We start from the raw sequence: 20,908 nt of genomic DNA on the forward strand, positions 1-20,908 counted from the left end.
AATGTAACCACCAACTCCTTCCCTTTTCACCTGCTATCAACACCCCCCAGTGACAGCCTACACAGCCAGAATTTAATCCCTCAAGAACTATTAGTCTCAGGTAAAAAGCCAGTTTGGGAAACTTCCTCCTTGCTCCTCATCAGCCCAATCTCATTCACTTACAGAAAACAGAGGGAATAATCTCTTGATTTTGCAAGCTTTGTATGATTAGTTGTAAAAGACACGCTGGCAAGTAATACTTAGCACTGGAACTGAGCCTCATGTAAAGTGCTGATAATCACCAGTTTGTTCAAGTGCAGATCATGGTCCTACTTTTGTAATACTCCACTTTAAAAAGCCGATGCATCTCTTGTCACTGATACAGCAGGGAAGTGCAGCTTTCAGGATGCTAAGTCAGGTACTCTCAATATTCTGCTGTAACACAAATTAAGCAAGTCCTCAGTGTACAGAGAGCTATATTAATCTTTCATGGTAGTTTTTCTTTATTACCAGTACTGAAAATGTCATGAACATAAAAGCAGCAAAAGTTGGATTAACTGCAACTGTTTTTCTCCCCCGTCTTTCCCTCTCCCTCCCTCCCAAGTTCTCTGTGGACAGAGACCAAAAATGTATATGGTGTGAGAATGTAAATCACGTCATACGTTTAAAATGGATTTTAATGTGTGTATAGCAGTTAGCATTCATGAATGTTACACAGTCCCTGCAAGGACATCCTTTGTAAGGTAAGTCTTCACTTTACTGACTGCGATCGTTCCTTACTCCTTGATCTCACTCTTCCTTTCTGTTTTTGCATCAGAAGATTCAGCAAAGATTTCAGGAATTCAAGCAGTAAACCTCAGAGAGTCTTCTACAGAGTTCCAGAAATAAATGGTGGCAACGTGTATATATTGCAATTTTATTTCATTCGCTCAAACAAAACGTTAGCATGTAAGAAATTTAAAATGACACAATATGATAAAAATAGCAGAGAATGAACTGAGAAACTAAAAAGAAGGTAAACCTAAATGTATGAAAAGTCAACATTCATTAGTGATCATCTTCAGTCTCTGATTGACACTTGGTGCTCGTTAACTTTCGAAAACAATGAACTGGAAATCATTATGAGTATCGGAAGAGATTTCAGCACCAGCACTAAGATTTACATTCAGTTGGTTTGCAGTTGACTTGGTAGCCACTTGTCTATAGTGCAGGTTTATCACAGGTCAGATCACAGTGTTGAGGAAAGCAATGCCTTCCTGGCATTAGAAAGGATCCCTTAAACTGCCCTCAGCTTAAGACATCCAGTGTACAAAAGCACAGAACCACCACAATATGGTTTTTAAAGAACTCAGCAGTAAGCAAAATAACCCCAGCTTCTGCGGTTCATTTTCAATACTGAAATCTCTGGGAATGGTGCAACTGTCAGGAGGACAGGAAATGTCTACAGTAATCTTTAATTCAATCCAATTTCCTGGAAAGAACCAATTCGGTGGTTTGGGATTACAGAAAGTGTGTATGTAGAAGCAGCACAAAAGACAATATCTGTTCCTTTTTCTTTTAAACAGAAATCATGTTAATTGTAGACCAAGGCACAAAACGTTTAGTGCATAAGCCAGTTCCTTGCACAATCTAGTAGTTCAGCCTTTAGTTTTGGACCACTTTATACCCATTCACACTATTCCACTATGCTACTCCTGAACTCCCCTAGAAACAAATCAAACATGATTTCTGACAACGGTAAACGTCCTCAATGCGCAAAAAGTCCGCGTAAAACAAAAACTTACATCAACAAAGATGAAAATGCCTCCTCTTGTTTTGAGAAAAACAGCACTTGACAAGCTTACTACAGAGTTGGTTTCTAATGCCTTCAATAAATGCATGCAGAAAAATGTTTTTGTCTATTTCCACTGTAGTCTTCTCTTAGAATTTGAACCTTCAGAAACAGGAAATGTTTGAATTGGAGAAAAATTTCTCATCGAAGCCTTTCCAAAACTGTAAGTGCTGTTTTGCCTTGGTGTTCAGCACTTAAGACAGTATGTCATTGAAAGCATTTGTCTTACGAATGGAGCTGCATGTAACTTTTAGGCTGAAACATTAATCTCCAGAAGTTGTAAATAAACTTCTCTTTTGGACCAGCACAGACCCCAAAGCAAACATGGCACTGTTACGGCTCAGAAAAACTGACAGTGCAAAGGAAAAAGGGAAGATTCTGATCCATGTTCTTTGTCTGAAGCACTATAGATCCAATTCATGGAATTTCTATTCCACTGAATTGTACCACATTAAAGAAATTCAAAAAAATAAAGTTTACAAGCATAAAGTCTGAAAACCCTGGGAAACAGGAAAGTATCATCTCCCCTAACAATGATTCTCAAATTGCTGACTGAAACCAATGGCATACAGTTGCTATTTGTTTCAGAGGCTGGGTTGTGTGGAGCTGTGAGGTCTTTTGTCGGTTTTGATCTTTTTGGAAGGCGGGTGGCAGATAAATGAGAAGGGGACATTTGCTGTGACCTGATGCTCTGTCGTTCTAAGGTAACTAACTGCTGCCCTGTTTCATTAAACAACCAACAAGGATTCTCAGAAAAGAGTGAAGCAGAGGGTCATGGTAAAAAGGTAAAGGACAACGCACTTACACAGGGGCATCCTCAGTAAAGTCAGATGCTTACACATTTGTTCTCTCACCGAGAAATGAGTTCGGTTCACATGGGAGTTTAAGAACCATTATGGAAGTCTTACTGAATTTCAAATAGAAAACTGAAAAAGATACAAAAGGATTAAGTACCTGGTTCCATTAACATGGTTACTGATAAAAGTAGTGTTTTCCCTCATTATTACACATGCATGTAAGATGAAGAAAAAGTGTAGAAAGTAATAAAAATGTGTCACCTTCCCCCTCCCTCATCCCACATCTTTCTGGGCATAAATTAAGCCTTACAAATGAAAAGGCTACTCTGTGACATGCAATTTTTCTTTTAATTAAAAAGCTGGCTGTGTTGTGTTACATTACAAAAATGTCCACATGCATAAATCTAAAAAAAGCCCCAAAATCTACCATAAATCTACAACATACTAATGATTTACATTTGACTGCTGATTCGCATTATGTTGAAGTCTTAGATTTGGTAAAGCATCGTAACAATGTAGGAAGGCATCTACATCTTTAAACTCTGGACTGTGTTTGCTGTTTTTCATTTTCCTATAAAATTGCATGAAGGCTAACTAGAGAGGCTTCCTACCATAAAATTCCCAAATCTTGATATGTCATCACGGTCTAGGTCATTCACTTACAAATATTGCCCTTTAAAAGCACGTGTTTCTAATTGTTCCACGTTTCGTGAACTGAACTTCTACACATCTGATCTTGTAAATTATGCATGGAAGTATCAGATATGATAGGAAGACAAACCTGAGATACATTTGAAGTACAACAGTATAACTTGCTAACTCCTTCATTAACAAAGAAAACCTCTCTGAAAAGCCTTCCCACGCTTTTCCCTGTTTTTTTTAACAACAAATTCTGAAACATGTGCAATTTTATCTTGACATGAGTAGACTTCAAAGCACTGTGATCTTGTCTGATAGGTGTAGGAATTTCTGCATAATCATTACAGTAACGTTAAGAGTCTTTTCCACCCTGCTGTAAAGGTCAGAAAAAAGCTGCAAACTAGGAGGGGAATAGCGTATCACCCAAGTGATGTGTCTGAAGCTTTCAGAATAGGTTGTTTTCTCCCTCCTTCCAAGTGTCTGTCTGGCTCCGTTTTCTTCTAACAGCTCACAAAACGTAGTCAGTTTTATACCAAGTTAAAGAGTCACATCGGCTTAGTACTAGTCTTTCTATGCAGTATTCGACTTGCTGAGTTCCTGCCTGATAGCTAAAGAGAGACAAAGACAGAAGTTAACACATCAAATATTCAAAGTTAAAGCAGAAAGCCAGGATACACAACTGACCTCTTAAAGAAAGCTCACCCATCTCCAAGTCTTATAATGTGAATAACCTATATGTAAGATAGTTTCATGTGGCTTCAGACATTTGGTATTTTACCACCAGTGGTATCAGTTTACTATCCCTTTTTCTCTTCCATACTTTTACATAAAATGCTCACCAAGGCAGTAAGTCACACACAGAGTTTTATTTCCTTCTTCACTGGTGGACCTTCTAAGGTTATACTTTCTCAATGATATCCCTCAACTACAGAGGACTACTTAGGAAAATAGGTTCTGTTAAACTAAAAATGAAAATAGTGAGAATTCTTTTCTTTGACTCTTACGTTACAGACCAAAGAAAACTGAAAGCTGGAAGCACAAACCTAGTCTAAGTATCACCTCACCAGTTTTGAAATGCGCACCTCGGCAGTTCTGGTTTATTTAAGACTAATCCACCTACCACCACATGATACTAAAGATAACTACAAATCACTCAAATATAGCATCCCTCCAACTGCTTTTAAAAGAAACTGGTGTCAATGTTCTATTCAAACACAACATGCAGGAGAGAAAACACGGAAACAAAGTCAGTCAGAACTGGGCTGGCACAAATTAAAGTATGCCACCAGAGTAAGCACAGAGCTACTTTTACCAATACATTATTCTCAGGCTAGGCACACATTACACTTGTTGTATACCTGTAGTTAATTGCTCTAAGACTGAGCAGCAGCAGTAAACGGATGGATACCTACCATCAATAAGTTCTTCCTTTAATTTCGTCAACTCCTTCCTCATTTCATCTAAAATGTCCTATGGTGTCAGAACATAAATAGATCAGTTTTTCAACACAAACAGCCCAGTCTTGCCACCTGTCATTTTCAGCAGAGAGAAATCTGAAATTCTTCCATCCTTTAATCCTTCTGAAATGCATAACCCACCCTTTAGCTTCCAAGTTAATCCCCAAAACGTAAAGCATCCCTAAAACACTCTCACTGCTGGTACAGTGAAGAAAAAACTTTCTGGAGAAGTCCTATAAATTGATTCCTCTACAATTTATGAGAGAAGAAGGGACATACTGAGGTTAGACTTTGCACTAACGTAAGTGCTAAATAAAAGTAGGAAAAATAATACTTGCAACAGCCCTGTAAAATAAAAGCTAGAACTGCTCCTGAGGGCTTGTTGTTTGTTGGTTTGCTTGTTTGTTTGGGTAGAGAGAGGATAAGGAAAGATTTCCAGGCAAACCAGTTTCCCAGTTCTAGCTATAGTATCAACAGCATAATATCACCACACTTGTGTGTGATATTGCAAAAGCAGGAATCAGCATCTGTGAGAAAGTGATGGGGCTGTGTAAGCCACCATCCTACACTTACAGCTCCTAACGATACTGAAACATGTCTGGGGACAAATAATAGTAGACTAATAATTACTAAATCATTATTTAAGTCTGTAACTAGTTAGCAAAACAGTTAAAAAGTGGTATTAGACAGCTACAAGTTCTTATACCCAAGTTTTCTATTCAAAACATTATATACATACCTGCTTCAATCTGTCATAATCTAGACCTTCTGTCTGTACTCCATTGGCACTGGGTTGCCCCGCTGGTGTAGATTTTGGTCTGCAGTACAAAAACACATCCTTGAATTATTTGTCAGTCTTTATTACAGGATACATAGGACTTCCTCATCAAACTTGTGTTCACCAAAACCATAGTAGAGAATCAGAATAAAAAAATAATGTTGGGAGTGGGAGGGTGGGAAAATCAAGCAGACCCAAAATACCACACAGAATAGAAAGCAATAACCAAGAATACTTTCCACACACTGGAACTAATACCGTAAGAGTTATTAGTTCAAAACAAGAACTTTTCAAGTGGCAGACAGATTTCACTGACAGTGGTTTCTGATTTTTTCATAACGGGCATGAAAAGCTGAATGTCTTCAAATGTCAAATACTTTCCCTTCTCCATTTTCAGCTGCTTCCTCGTTTCAAAAGAGGCCTTCTCAAAGGAACACTCCCACTAATGACTACATGTTGATGCTGGAACTGTATGAATACTGTGGAATCATCCTGGCAGATTTTCAACATTTGACAGAACAGGGCTGAGCAACCTTATCTAACTCTCTTCCAACCTAAACTATTCCGTCAATTGCTTTCTAAAGCTATTGAAAGCAAATACTGTAACAGCAAGCTTGATTTGTAAGATAATGCTTCAGAAGTTGTAGTGTTTTGGACTATGTCACATTCAATGTTTGCTTACATAAAACTCTCTTAAGACATCAAAAAATGAGCTTAGCAAGATCAATCTGTATTTTTAACACACATTCCAGAAGCAGGTACCTTCTCACTTTTCTTTTCTAATGCCCTCTGTTTCTACACGGCGTAACTCAGACTCATGTACTTACTACACTTCCATAGGGCCTTGCATACCTACAGCTATTGGCAGAGACAGAACCTAGATGCTAACAGTAGAAATGGTTCTCCAAAGCAGGGGTGGGTGGGTGGATGGATGGAGTGGGACAAAGGGAAGAATGCTCTGCTGTTCTTAATTGCTTTTTACATCTTGGTTAACATTCTCTCTCCACTGCCTTGTAAAATGTTAAATCAAAAAGAAGCTGCTGATAAAAACTGCTGACTGCTCACGCCAGGAGGTTTCCCCAGTGTTTAGAATTATCACACTATGATAATGTTAAGGAAGGGAAATGTATTAGTAGGCTAAACTAGGTCCTGTTTTCTTGTCCTTGTATGTGACATCACTGAACAAAAAAGCCTGGCCAAAACTCAGTGTCTCACTTCAAAATTCTTACATAGGAGGAATTCATTAAACAGTGTATTTTCTGGATTTGTTACCTGAAAGTATAACTTTATTTATTACAATGGAAGGTGGCCAGGAACAAAAAAAGACAAACCAGCAGGAAAAGCACAGTTCTGTGCTTTATCTTCGCTCAAATATACAGTATGAAATGAACTTCTTTCAGAATAAAGCAGGGTGTGTGAGGGACACAAGCAGTATAGCCACTGCTTTAATATTTCCATTTATGTATTTTAGTTTAGCTAACAAAGAAAAACTGTGTTCTCAGAAAAAAAGAATAGTGAGCCTATATATATATGGAGGCTTGTTTTTACAAAATCACTACTTTCAGCTTTCATGCATCTTCTCTTACAATACAGCAGTACATCTATGAAGAAATTGTCCTATTACACTTTGTTCAGTACCGGGTAAATGAGCCTCATACTGGATTGTCTGGATGACTTTTAGGACTCCAAATGCAACTCCCAACAGAAAAGGGCATCCACACCAAAATGTCATTTTGCTACTAAAGAACCTTCTCACATTTGTGCTTTCCATAAGATACTTTTACATCTTATAGGTTCCCAGTGTGAGAAATGCTAAAAAACAACATGGGACACAAGGGTTGCCTATTTTGCCTCCCCCTAACCTATAACAGCATATGCCTGTGTCACTGAAGAGCCTGTCACATTCAAAAGATTCATTAAAACCTTCATAGCTACCAAGTAATCCTGGTGACAGGACATTTGAAATTGGTACACCCGAGCCCATTCATCTTTTCAAAAGGCAGTAACTCCAGTGTAGGTGGTAGAAACCTCTTGACGATCTTTTTAATGCTTCACGATTATTTCTGTGCTCTTGAGTCAGTTATGTCAAGCCTAGTGGCACCCGCTTAGGAAAAAACTGTAGTTAACCACACAAAACAGTCAGCAAAAGGGTTTGTATTAACTATCCCTTTGCTGCTGGACTTTGCATCAAAGCAGAGAGGTGCAGGAACATCCTGTGTTGTTCTACCAGCTTGGTTCTTCACTTGGGATCAAAATACTCAATTCCTACAACTGTTTAGATGTAAGCTCCAAGAGGGAAATCACTAACATTATTATTGCTTGAAACACACCAAAGTGAAATACATGATCTACTGAGGAAGACAGAAGGTGAAAGGCTCAGTAACTTGGATAGTGGAAGAAATCAGAAAATAGAATTCACCTCACAACCACCAGAAATTCTACAGTGTGTGCTAATGCTATGAAGACAAACCACAGTTTAGGATCATTTACAAAACTCTTTAGATATCATCAGAGCTTAGTTCATTATGAAAGAATTCCTTGCTCAAAAACATTCCTCAAGATGAGATCTTTGGCAATTGCTGCTTCATCATGTGCCTGATATTAAAAGTGTTACTTGCAGTTTACCCCTCAAAACTGAACACTGACTCCAAGCAGAACAGCATGAGGTCTTCCAATTCTCCATATATAGTTTCTGATCATTTCCATTGACTATCTCTTCGTTCCCATACATGATGATATTACAGCATTTACCCAACATGACCCAAAAAAAAAAATCAGTGAACTCCCAAATGCAACCCCTGGCAACTGAACCCAGGCACCTGCTACCTGCCTTAATGGAAGAACCCAAACAAGAATATACTTGAATATTTTAATAAAATTACTTATGACTTTAATATTTTAATGAGATGACTTTAAAGAAAAGGTCTCCACAGAGAGAGTGCTTAAAAAACACCTGAAATGTTTCTTTTGCTTCACGTCTTTAGAATAAAAAGCCAGCTCTACCAGTCATACACTGTATATTCCTGCTACCTGTTAAAAATCTCAACTGGAAAGTCTCTTCATAAACTCTATGACTCAGTCTTAAGAATGCATTCCATTTTTGCTTTCCAAAATGCAAGACATTCTTCATTCAAATGTGAGAGACCATCATTTGTAAACTAGATCATTTCTAATCTCAGGCAAATGTAGCTGTCATCCCGCAAGAATTATCCTGTTTTTCCTTCTTCAATTTGCTCAGCAGAAAGATCAATGGTGAATGCAGTTGCCGTTATGGAAAACATTAACTATTGAAATTTAGTGAGTAAAACACCTCAACCATTTGATGCTAAGATGGCTAAAGAGCTCTCCCGTGTGGTTTTTCATAGCATTGCCTAACAGGACAGTAAGGCAACCTCCACAGTTCAGAAAACACCTTATATCAAGCATGCAAGATAAGATTCTTATTCATGCCAACATGCAGAATACACCACCCAAGATAAGTAGCTAAAGGGGAACTTTTCATACAAAAGATTAAGTAGTCACCACAATGAGTGCCTTCATGGAAAACAAAGCTGGAATTTGACTCAGTAATTCCAAGGGGCTCCAAAACATTTACCTGTGGAAAGCTCTTAAAAAACCTGATGGATTTTAAGACTGCCACTACAGACAGTGAAACAGAGATCTGCAGCTTAAAATACACACACTGTTAATTCTAACTTGTGGATATATTCCCAGCAGAAACATTGATTTCCCTTTTCAAGTATTTTGGTTTTCCTTTCCCATGTTTATCTTTACTTAATTTGTGAAAAGCAGATGTGAAAACCCACCTGGAAATATATTTGCTATTCCTGTGAATAGTTCACTGAATGCTAGCATATCCAACAGGAATATGCATTTTTGCAGGTGGCAACTGCCAGAAAACCAGTAGCTACTATAAATTCATAGCTAGTTCCTAATCCATCTCAACGTGCCTTTGACATCATCTGCTTTTAACCAGTCCAAAAATAGGCTCAACTGGACAAACAAAATGTGATGAGGAACCTGGTGGTGCATGTGGTGATTACCAATCCATGTAGAAAAAGTCCAACCCTGAACTGGTCAAAATGGTTATTACAAAGTCCCAAATCCCAACAGGATGATACCTGTTTAATGAATCATAGAACCTGTTTTCAGAAGCAAGCAGATTTTTCCACGGAGATTCCCGTCTACGAAGGGGAGAAACACTACCTTAACAAGCTATAATAGGTCTTAATTTTGTTCAGTTCTAGCACCTTAAATGCCATGGAGTTTCACCAGTTGTGTTCCAAGAATATTTCAGGAAATACCAAAAGCATGTTGCTTAAGTCTTTTCAAAGTCTGCTACAAGAAAAGGGCCTGATTTTAAACATGACACTAACTTAAAATACTCAGAACATTCATTTTGAATAACAACTCCTTCATTGTCTGCCTGTTTGGAAGCTCTGAAGAAGAAATTTTGCTTATTCACCAGTTTCTGAGGTATGCTTTGTTTAATCCCTGTAAATGACTCACATACTCTGCAGAGGTCAGAAGCAGGCTCTCAAGCCTTACCAGGCGAAAGATATCCCCTTTTGGGGAAGAAGGTATTAAGTGTTTCAAACAGCTGCACCCTTTGATTAACTCACTGAAACAAAGCCACTTAAACAAGCTGCTTGCTGAGATAAACTTGGTAACTGTGGAAAATTAACTAAAATGCAAGGATATTCAAGAGAAACTTCCACTAATACATTTTCTTCCTCGGGCTACGAAACATTCCTCATCCTGGCAGAGCAAACTGTCAACACTAACTAGAAACTGTACCAGCAGTCGCAGAATACATGCTATGGCACCTTCCTGTGTGTTATGATGGCACTGGAAAAAAATACTGATATGGAATTCTTATTTTGGAAGTACTTTTAGAGTATACACCCAGTGAGGCTCTCATCAAGCTGAATCCTATCAATATCTTCCATTGGATGACTGAAGACAAAAGTTTAATGGAGAGATCGTCTCAATGCATCAAGAGAAGTCTCAAAACTCCTCTGTACTCCCATTCTCTTCTAGGTCAGAAAACATGTTTAAACAGACCACAGTAACCTCTGCTATTTTCACCAGCTGAAACAAGATCAATGAAATGGGATGCATAAAAGAGTTGTAAGAAGGCTCCAGCTGTAGGGACAGGTAGAGTAAAGACTTAAGGGCACCCAAAACTACCCAAGGGAGTATGCTATGGAGAGCTGCCCTACTTATGAATCCCTTCACACACTTTCCTTACTTCACTTGTTTATCCATAGGGTATCTATAGCCAAAGGGCCAGGTCAGCAACTGTCTTAAACACTGTGAAACCTAAAATGCTCTTTAGAATTCCTTACACAAATTATTTCTGTACCCCCTCAATGCCATGTATCAAGACCTTGATCTCCTTGAGAAAAAGAGACCTTGGTTAAAGGAGTTAGATCTAGTGGGGGTGTGGGGAAGAATATAGGGGGAAGTCAGGCCTAAAAGTAAAGCAGTATTTTGTTACACTGACAGTATAGCAGGGTGTACATCACTACCAATGTCACCTGCAAAGCAAGCAACCAGAATCAAGGCTGGAGACATTTTAAGCTGCTTGATTTAATCTGAAAGACAGACACGGATACTGGTATAGGCTGAGAGTGTTTAGTGTGTTACAGAACTGAAGACCTTGATGGTAACTTCAATCACAAGTAATGCCACTTAGAGAACAATTAATTTTTCTTCTGTAGTCACCAAACCTTGCGTACCTGTTTCCAACAGGCCTGAATTTTAGGGAGAATTCAAGCAATTTCAAACACAGCATTCTCAATTTTAATGTATTTTCCTGATTTCTCAAGAACTTCAGGTAACTTTGTCAGGTTATCAGAAGTCAGAATCCTTTAACCTCTGTACACAGAATGTATATGAACTCTAAAATGGACCACAAACCTTCTTAATGTAAATGGCAATTAAATACACCTCAAAAAACAATTTAGAAAAAGCTAAGGCAGCCATTTCGCTCTTGCACTACTGAAATGCCTACCAAAACACCCAGTGCCTACCAAAGTTCCAGCTGACAAATTACCAAAGACTGGTTAATGCACTGAGGGATGTATAATATTTCCACCTTTCTTTAGGATGGACTCCTCTGGATTGGTATGAGACAGCTACTGAAAACTGCCGCAGGATCAAATCTTACTAAGATGGCTTAAGTATCTAGATAACCATTCTATCACTAGCACAGAAATAAAAAGGAGATAGACTACTGAACATACAAATCACAGCACTAAATTTGGTGACTTTTGGTGAATTACAGACTTTAAAAATTAAATAAATAGAAAAAATTAAACGTTGCTGTAGGCAAACACACATCTTAATCGAAGATACACACCAGCAATTGTTAGGAAGTCTTTCTGGGTTTTACTTTGGACTTGACTGTCAAATGTTTTGCTTACTAGCATTCTCCAAAAGCAACTCTTCATTCCTAATTAACACTGACAAATGCAGTTTCACAGCAGAAATTTTAACCCCATACATTTTGCTTTTCATACCATTAAGTCAATTTTTACTATTTTAGTCAAGCAGCTTTAGCAGCATGTGCAACAACAACAAGCGTAAGGAGAAGATAGCTGGCACGAAAGGGAGTACCTGGAGATAACAGGCGACTTGCTTCCATTCACTGTATTTGTCCTTTCCCAAGGCTTTCTTGTTAGTTCTGGAAAACATAGTGACAAGATTAAAAATGGTCCTTTTCTATTTGTTGTGCAACTTATGTAAGGAAACTTCAAGTACCTGGCATCTTAAGTCAGACTTTGTGAGGTTTTGTTTTGGGGTTTTGTTACTTACTACATTGCATTAGTTCTTTCATATTAAGCTACCACCTGTTGTATTTATCTTATTTTTAGTCATACTACCATTCATGTTGTGATGGCATCTTGAACTCTCGCTTTTGTTCTAGGCATCATAAATGCCATTTGATTCTTAATCCAACTGGGAGCATGTCTGCCTGTGCCTTATACATCCGACTGCTTCAGTCATGAAACACGGAATTCTGAAACTATAAGCAAATAGTCAACTTCAAATACTGGGGGATGGTACTATTAAAGTACAGAAAAAGAAAGCCTTGAGCGTCACCTGAGTCCTTGTAACACAAGTGTTTACAGTATGAACACATATGCATGCTGACAACACGGCCTGGCCAGCTATAGAATTGGAGAGATATACAAGCTTTCCCTAGTGACTGCAGCAGAAGCGCTGGATACACACTTCCAAACTCTGCCACCAGCATACCTCAGCACAGGAATCATGATTAAAGAATTTCTATTCCATGCACTTACATTCATTTAGAAAGGGCACCTGCATGTGAGGGTACCTTTATTTAAGTAGCTGAAGAGACAACTCTTTCTGTCTGACTCCGATAGTCTTGTGCGTCTGCCTTGAAGAAACAAGCTACTGTCCCAACTTGTGTCCTACAATGACTGAAACAACTTGCTTTCACATTCACTACCAACTGCTTTCTGTGCATCAGACCCATAGTTTCAGCACAGGAGGACCCTAGACCAAGTGCAGTGTTCCAGTGGATGTTCTTTTTATCTGCCATCTTATGAAATACTTCTGAACCAGGACCTGTTCTACAGCAAAATACCAGGCTGTAATCATAGGAGAGGAGGCAGGTCAAAAATTCAGCAGAGCTGACTGAGATTTATCATTAGGTTTTAACATTATAGAATCACACAGTTGACAAACCTGTGGTACTTACCAGGTGTGCTTGTTGAAGAAACCTTAGAAGTTGAAGACTCTGATTCTTCCTGATTAAAAGCAAGGAGAAAGGAGAGGGGAGAAAGAGAGAAAAAAACCAAACACTTGACTAAACAGATTAATCTCAACTGTTTCAATATTAAACTTTTCAGATTTAAATGGTTCTGTTCAGTTTTATGTAGAAAATGTGCAAGCACTAGGCACTTCACAAAATAGTGCTTATGTAAAAAGATGTATGGTAAATAAACTCATGCACACCACCAGAACCTCTCTCATAATCTAGTATTGAATAATTTGAAGTAGGTAGAATTTCTCAACTCACAGTTTTATCTTCTTTCTGCTCTGGTTCTGTTGATCCCTTTTCAGCAATTCTTCTCCTATAAGCAGAGACAAAAAGTTACCTAGATCATCTTGGCTTTAAGATGGAAGAATGTTGTTTAGTGTAATTAAAGACACAGTGTAATTAAAGACATATACAGCTCGATAGCTAGAATAACTGAAAATCAGTGTTTAGAAAAAGTGCTTTCAAAATACTTTCAAAGGCAAAGCGCTCCTGCCAAAGTGACTGTGCAAGTCTGTATTCCCTCCCCATCTGCTAAACAAAGACTTACACAGGAGAAAAGTATTCGATTACACTCAAGTAAAAATGGCTATTCATAAAACATTATCAACTTCACAAAGCAACCACATGAGCAAGCCGTTTGTTTGATCTTTAGCCAACTGCAAAGAGGCACCCAAAATCCTACCTCTTACAATGACTAAGCAGCTGGAGCACAGCAGAAACAGCTCCTTACCTCCTGGCCAGCAGGGCACTCATTTCTTCCATCAACCCACTGCCTCCCAAAGGAAGTGGTCCATTTCCACGGCCACTATCTGTTTTAGATGAAGCAGAGCCTCCTCCTCCTCCACTTGAACTGGAGGAGTCTTCACCCTTCGTAATACACAAAATAACAGCAGATGTGCAAATAAAAGGATAGCTGACTTAATGAAAGAAGCAAAGTTCACATACAAGAAAGAAACAACTGTATAAAGAATGTGATGGGCTGGTAGTACATCCTGTAATACTTTTTTAATAATGAAGCAAGCCTACCCCAAAAGTGTTAATACTATCATTCATCTTGAACAAAAATCACAAACAGCTCAGGAAGACAGGGCTTAGAGGCAAGAATTGGAGACAGAAACAAGAGTTGTATTTACCCGTGAGACTTTCCTAAGTTTGGCTCCAGCGAGTGCAGCTGCTAGTCCAGTTAAAGGGCGATTTTCTTCGGACACGAATCCCACTGAAAATCCAGAGGCAGGAAGAGGGGGAGCAGGAGGTGGAAGGGGAACGGAAGGAGCTTGGCTAGGAAGTGGAGGAGGTGGTGGCGGCGGTGGTGGAGGCCCCGAAGGTGGAAGTGGAGGTGGTGGTGGTGGGCCAGGAGGAGGTGGGGCTGCTACTGAAGACTGAGCTGGGCCAGGGGGCAGGGGTGGTGGGGGAGGTGGTGCAGGTGGTCCTTGGACAACACCTAGTATCAAAGAGAAAACATGTAGACTGTATTAAGGATTTAGAAAAGAAAGGTCTTATTTCCACTGAAATATTGGTTCTTTTGCTCAGTGTATGAGACTGTACGTATACTGGTAGGGGTCCTTTTTACAGGCAAGGAAACACTGCAAGTTTCAGCAGGAGAGAAGTATTCTTATTAAACGCACTGAAAATATGACAGAGTATGCTACAAGAGAACAGACAGCTTCAGAGACATTTGCATACAAAACCCCTCCAGTCAGGTTCTGTGCTGCAACCAAGAAGAATCTTACGCTGGGAAACAGGCAAAGCTTTTTATGAAGAGTCAAGTTAGGCACGAGCATCGTACTGCGTAGGAACAATCTGTGTGTTCAAATGGTGCTAACACAGAGCGACTTCTGATTCTACTAACAGGCATTTAACACTCCACCCAAACATCTGAACCCTGGAACAGTTTGAGTTCCAACATGTTCTAAGCTATATAAAAAACCTTTCCTATAAAGAACATTCCAGGAATCAAGTTTAATAATTTAATAGAAATGCTAATTAGTGAGTTAGAAGACTGACATGTTTTAAGCTGATGGGAACAAGCTCTTCTATTATTTATCTCTGATTCCTTTGATACTTTAAATTCACATTGATATGCAATACAAAAATGTGTTTTGAAGAAACACCACTCTGATGATCCCTGTGTTATTATTACAGGAACAGTTCAAGAAATTGTGACTAAGAAAACAGCCCCACACATCCTTCCCCTGCCTCGCCCGCACTGCCATAAGCTACTAAAAATGCTGAGCAACTACCTTAAGCCATGTCTGCAGGCAGAAATTTCACACATGTCTTCCTGGTTTCCTACCCTGCGGATCCCTGTGTAAATTTAAAAGCCCTTTACACTCTCTTGGTTTCACTCAGCATCCAAGTGCTGAGTGACTCTTTTATTCCATACTACATGGGAGGCTATTCACCCTATTTCTACTCCATCTCAGAGCAGCTCACACCTTCATTTAAGACAAGAGGGTATAAACATGATCTACTCTGCATGGCTCATGTGTGATGAAGCCATTGTCTGTTCACCTCCCAGGAGCTTCTCTGCCCACACCTTTAGCTGAGCTACTGCAGAGACCTAAATCTATTAATATAAAAGCAGTATTCAGGTTAACAAAGACATTTACATTCATGTAAAACACATTTCTATCATATTGGTAGAGTGTCCATTAGGACTGTCATCTTCAACTATGCTGGCAGAATACTACAGGAGACCTGTTTTCATATATATATATATATATATATATACACGCATGCATAAAGCCATGTATCAAAATATGACCACTATCCAGAAAGAAATTCTGTCAGTGTCACATACTGCTTCCTAAATCTGAAAGTATCTGGAGTACCAAAGTGATTTAGATTACTCCTCACTTAAGGCCATTCACGTCTCCAAAGCTGCACATACGCTTTTCCATGCTGGCTGCCATCAGGAAATGAATGATGATTATTATTAGCCTGTTAACACCATGTTCCAAATAAACCAATAGTGCAAGATTTACCAAGCAAGTATTTGACAAGCTCTGTTCTGTGGAGTGCTCAAGAAACCAGAATTTTACTCATGACAGGCCACAAAACGCTGGCTCTTTTCCCCAGAGCTTTAAAGTGTCCCTTACCCCATCTTCCAAATGGTATTTCACTGTGGTATTAAGATCACTGCAACTTTGGAGCCATCGTATTAATTCTTCGGGGCAGTTACAGGCTTTGATACCAACTGGTTTCGACTGCATTCCTGATTAGTGCATTAGTAGCAATAACAGAAAGCCTTACCCTGCTGGGTCGTAGGTTCAATCGGCTGAGAGGCTGCCTGCAAGACTGGCTCAGAAGCAGAGGAGTCTCCCAGCACAGAGTTTAGAGAGTTCTCAACAGAGGCAGGGGTAGCTGCAGAGGGAGAAGGGAGAACACTAGGCTTGGATGAGGGAGTCGAGGCATTCGGGGAGTTGGGAGAAGGAGAAGCTTGAGGTCCAGAGAGTGACAGAGGCGGAAAGGAAGGCAGTGGGGGGGGAGGAGGCGGCGGAGGCGGCGTTGGACCTGAGGTAGAAGGTGAAGGAACCGGATAAGCCAGGTTTTCAGGAAGCCCGTTAGGAGCCGTGGGAGACGTGGACATTTGGGTCACTGGATTAGAAGCCGACACTGGGAGGACGGGTCTCGGACCAGTAGCTTTGCCTGGTGGACTGCTTATCATTACTGGAGGAGATGGGGGAAGTGGGGCAAAACTGGGTGCGGACCAGGCAACAGGCTTTGTATTTGGAGGCAAAGTCGCCACGGCATTGACAGGTGAAGGGGGCCGAGAACTTTTGTTCAGTGGACGAGGAACCGTAGCATAATGGGGGAGAACAGGGTGGAAAGCTGAGCCTAAAGATGTAGCAAAACGTGATGCAGAGTGCCTTAGAGGCGGTGTAGGGGGAGTGGAAGTCGGTGGTGCAGAAGTCACTACAGCGTACTCCGGTGTGGCCTCTGACATTGGTGCTGAGACTGCTTTTGCATATGATGGAGGAGGTGCTGAAGGAGGCTGGCAACTGGAGTATTCAGGAAGTGGAGTGCTATACGGGGAGTTGTCGAAAGATGGAGCTGGACAGAAGATGGAAAGCAGCAGCAAAGGCAGGATAAAAAAAGGAGAAAGAGAAAAAGGGAGCTAATGAAGCAACAAAACCAGCATTCAAACAAAATGTATAAATGTAGACTACAGTTAGTACCAGAGGATTAGGCACAAGTGAAAATACTGTTAGGAAAGTTTCATATATTATCAACAGCTGCTTGCTACCAACTATTTTTGTGCCAACATTTGAATTTACAAGTATGTTCTAGAATAAGATTTCTCAAATCCCATCTGTGAGAGGGATTAGGCATAGGGTTGATTAATGAGTCTTCTATCAGCTTTTATCTTCTTGTTTGGTTGCAAACTGCAAGCAAGTGTAGTGATCTTAACATCTGTTAAACTCCACTAACAAAACTCATACCATAGGCAGCAAGTATCATCTTTCTCTTCCCCAGAAAAAGCTCCATCGCAAACTTGAAAGTACTGGGAATAAAAATACCAATAAAATCCTCTGCTTTAAAGTGACAGCTCTTAGAGTGTTCCTTGATTCCTACTATGAGCTGACTTATGTAAATTGAGTTTGTTACTAAAGAACAACCTAATGCTTGACTAATGTTCCATTATATTACCAAAATGAGAAGCTTTCAGCTATCACTTGATACATTTCCACAGGCAGTGCATTATCTTATCTACAAGCACATACAATACACTTCACTGAAGTGTTACTGCAACGCTGAATTAAACAAGACTTCATACTGAAATGCATTTCTTGCACTATTATTTCGCCTTATATAGTTACATACCTTCTACATTAATACACTCAACCCGATATGTTTAAGGAGGGTTTCCCCCCTCTCCCCCCAGATTATGCAATGAGAATACATCTTGTTGAATAGAGCAAACAATGACATGGTACTTAGCAATTCATCATATTTTAACCTATGTTGGAGGCACCCAATGTGATTCAAGCACTTCAAGCGATCAGACTATGGCAATGGAGGGAGCAAGTAGCGCAAATAATTTTATTTCAGAGTTAATGGAAAATTATGACAGGAAAGCCAAAGCTCTTGGACTTCTTGCCATAGAAAAAGGAAGCAATTTCAGCAAACAGAAGCCTGAAATACTGACTGCTGGTACACAGCTGTACTCACTGCCCTTTGCTGCTTCTCTCCCAACTCCGTCACCCAAACACATAAGGAGTAGTCTGGTACTCAAATACACTTGGTTTTGAAAGTCTTACCAGCATTTGAAATTCTTCTCTCTCTTTCCCATTCCAACTGTTCCCTTTCCAACTGTTCTTGCCGTTCTCTTTCTTGCCTTTCCCGTTCAAGTCGTTCAAGTCTCTCTCGATCCTGCCTCTCCTTCTCTTGTCTCTCCCTTTCTAGGCGCTCTTGCCGTTCCCTTTCTTGCCGTTCTCTCTCCAGTTGCTCCTGTTCTAGGCGCTCTCTTTCAAGTCTTTCCCTTTCTAGCCTCTCTCTCTCCAGCCTCTCCCGTTCCATTCGTTCACGATCCAGCCTCTCCCGTTCCAGCTCCTTCTGCCTCTGTTGCTCTTGCAACTGTCTACAATCGTGGAAAAAAGGGAAAAAGACTAAGCTGCAAAGCGAAAATCAGTATCAAGCAACTGTTAGAGGACAAGAGATAAACTAATCAACAGTCTTTGCACCAGCAAGAACACACGCACAGCATTTGTACTTACATAAAACTCTTAATTCCACATGTCATTTTTCTGAGCTAGATAATAGCTTTATTATGTCTACAGTAACAAGAATCATATATCCAATTTCCTCTTAACTAATTTAACACTGAGAGACAGCTTTCAAGAGATAAGACTAGAAAGCTGCTGTTGCTAATTTACTAACTGATACAATCTTCCCACTTCGGGATGTGGAGTTATATTTGTTCTTTGCACAGTATTTTATACTGTGAAGCACTGAATAAAATTACAGTGAAACAGCAGTAATACAAATACTTCTTAGACAAAAACAGCCCCAAACAAATAAAGACAGTAAGCTAGTATTTATCCAAATTTTACAGAAGCATCAAAATGCACACTGTCTCCACTTGCATAATATTACACGCACATACAACTTAATCAGCATCAAGGAAAGAACACCCTGAAGGCAGGGGAAAACTGGACACGGTCAGAAAAAGATCCTGGGTGCAGCAGCCAAGGAAACCCTGCAGGGAGCTGGCAGGGTTTCCAGCTCATGGGAGTCTTTGCAAAGGAAAGCAGATAGTGGGAAGATGTGGAGAAGAGGAAAACAAGTAAAAGCAAGGCAGAGGAAACAAAGAACTTCCTATATGTAAGAAGAAATTGTGCAAAATTTGCTGCCAAAGCCACTAGTTTGGCTAAAAGAAAGGACTTTCCTGCAAAAACTTCCCTTTGGAACAGGTTGCCCAGAGAAGCTGTGGCTGCCCCATCCCTGGCAGTGTTCAAGGCCAGGTTGGACAGGGCTTGGAGCAACCTGCTCTAGTGGAAGGTGTCCCTGCCCATGGCAGGGGGCTGGAACTGGGTAAACTTTAAGGTCACTTCCAACCCAAACCACGATTCTACGAAAACACAGTGGGAAAAGCTGTAAACAACCCTCTTGCGTCTTTTCCTCACTTGTTTTATGTTTTGTTCAGGTTGTTTGGCGGGTGTAAATTAAGTTTAAAAGAGATACATGTATCTAGTAAGCTAAAACAACAGCTTTTTTATTTCCAAAGCTTTTTCATTTCCAAAGCTTTTTCATCTCTTGGGAGAGCTTACTACCGAAACAAGAATTAGGCACATCCTCCTCAAAGCTGTGGCCAGTATGTTCCTGTCAGTACATATCACTGAAAATGTTGTTAGTTTTTATCCTCTGAGTTGCTCTTTTCAAAAAAAAACCCAATAAGCTTAAAACCAAAAGCTTGTATATTAAGCATGGCAGGAAAAAATGGCTGCAAGCTTTGAGATGAAAACTGAAGATTGCTTCTCAACAAATACAAAGTACAGCCAGCTTTTAAGTATAAAGCAAAAAGGTGACCTAAATTCTAACACCATGAACTACCAGGTATGTGTTTTGTATAGACTGCCACTGGGCAATCTGATTTGGAAAGGTCATCGGTAATTCTATACTATATGCTTAGAGCCATTTAAAACCGAAGTCTAAAAATGAAGGGGACTGCAGCTATTTCACTCTTATTCATGCCCAGAAAATACTGGCAGAACCGGAAACTCCATCCCATGCACTGCTAAATACTGAAGTCCATCTTCTTTCAGACCAATGTTTTCCCTTCATAAACAACGCTGGAATTTCAAAATCACTATAAGAAATTAAGTTCCAGTTATATACAGCAGAAGTACTTTTCCTTACTGAACTTGTTACCCAGCATCTTGAGAAGCAGCAAAATAGCTCTGCTTTAGTATCACTTCTTCCCTCAGCTCCTGCTCTCCCATATAACAAAGCTGTAACATCAGTCGCTAAGAAATTTGGCTTGACATTCAGCTTGTTAAATTCTTGGTTTTTAGCCTCAGAAGTCCACTAAGAAGTCTGGTAACTGACTGACACAAATTTGGAACCAGTAGCGGATTGCTATGAGTATCAAGACAATACAGTATAAGCCACAGAAATTCAAGCTCCAAAAGA

The 20,908-nt window shown here is 39.8% G+C and overlaps 1 protein-coding gene across 7 annotated transcripts in view; it reads right to left on the reverse strand.

Moving 5' to 3' along the window:
* Window positions 1-879: 879 nt before the first annotated feature.
* Window positions 880-20,908, reverse strand: part of ENAH (ENAH actin regulator) — a 94,724-nt gene continuing 74,695 nt past the window's right edge. For 2 of the 7 annotated variants that reach the window (XM_062606022.1, XM_062606024.1), the window contains 11 exons: window positions 18,538-18,857; window positions 16,529-17,329; window positions 14,410-14,717; window positions 14,007-14,143; window positions 13,535-13,589; window positions 13,214-13,262; window positions 12,103-12,169; window positions 9,603-9,665; window positions 5,443-5,521; window positions 4,659-4,716; window positions 880-3,854 (listed from right to left, as the gene is read on the reverse strand). In XM_062606022.1, coding sequence (XP_062462006.1) covers window positions 3,817-3,854; window positions 4,659-4,716; window positions 5,443-5,521; window positions 9,603-9,665; window positions 12,103-12,169; window positions 13,214-13,262; window positions 13,535-13,589; window positions 14,007-14,143; window positions 14,410-14,717; window positions 16,529-17,329; window positions 18,538-18,857 — 1,975 coding nt within the window. In that variant the 3' untranslated portion in view covers window positions 880-3,816. The remainder of the gene's footprint in view (window positions 3,855-4,658; window positions 4,717-5,442; window positions 5,522-9,602; window positions 9,666-12,102; window positions 12,170-13,213; window positions 13,263-13,534; window positions 13,590-14,006; window positions 14,144-14,409; window positions 14,718-16,528; window positions 17,330-18,537; window positions 18,858-20,908) is intronic. The other 5 variants (XM_062606025.1, XM_062606023.1, XM_062606027.1 and 2 more) reach the window with 5 other exon arrangements.

The sequence above is a fragment of the Pezoporus occidentalis genome, unplaced genomic scaffold, assembly GCF_034315485.1.
Source record: "Pezoporus occidentalis ecotype Australia unplaced genomic scaffold, CSIRO_AGI_Poc_V1 ctg93, whole genome shotgun sequence".
Classification (NCBI taxonomy): domain Eukaryota; kingdom Metazoa; phylum Chordata; class Aves; order Psittaciformes; family Psittacidae; genus Pezoporus; species Pezoporus occidentalis.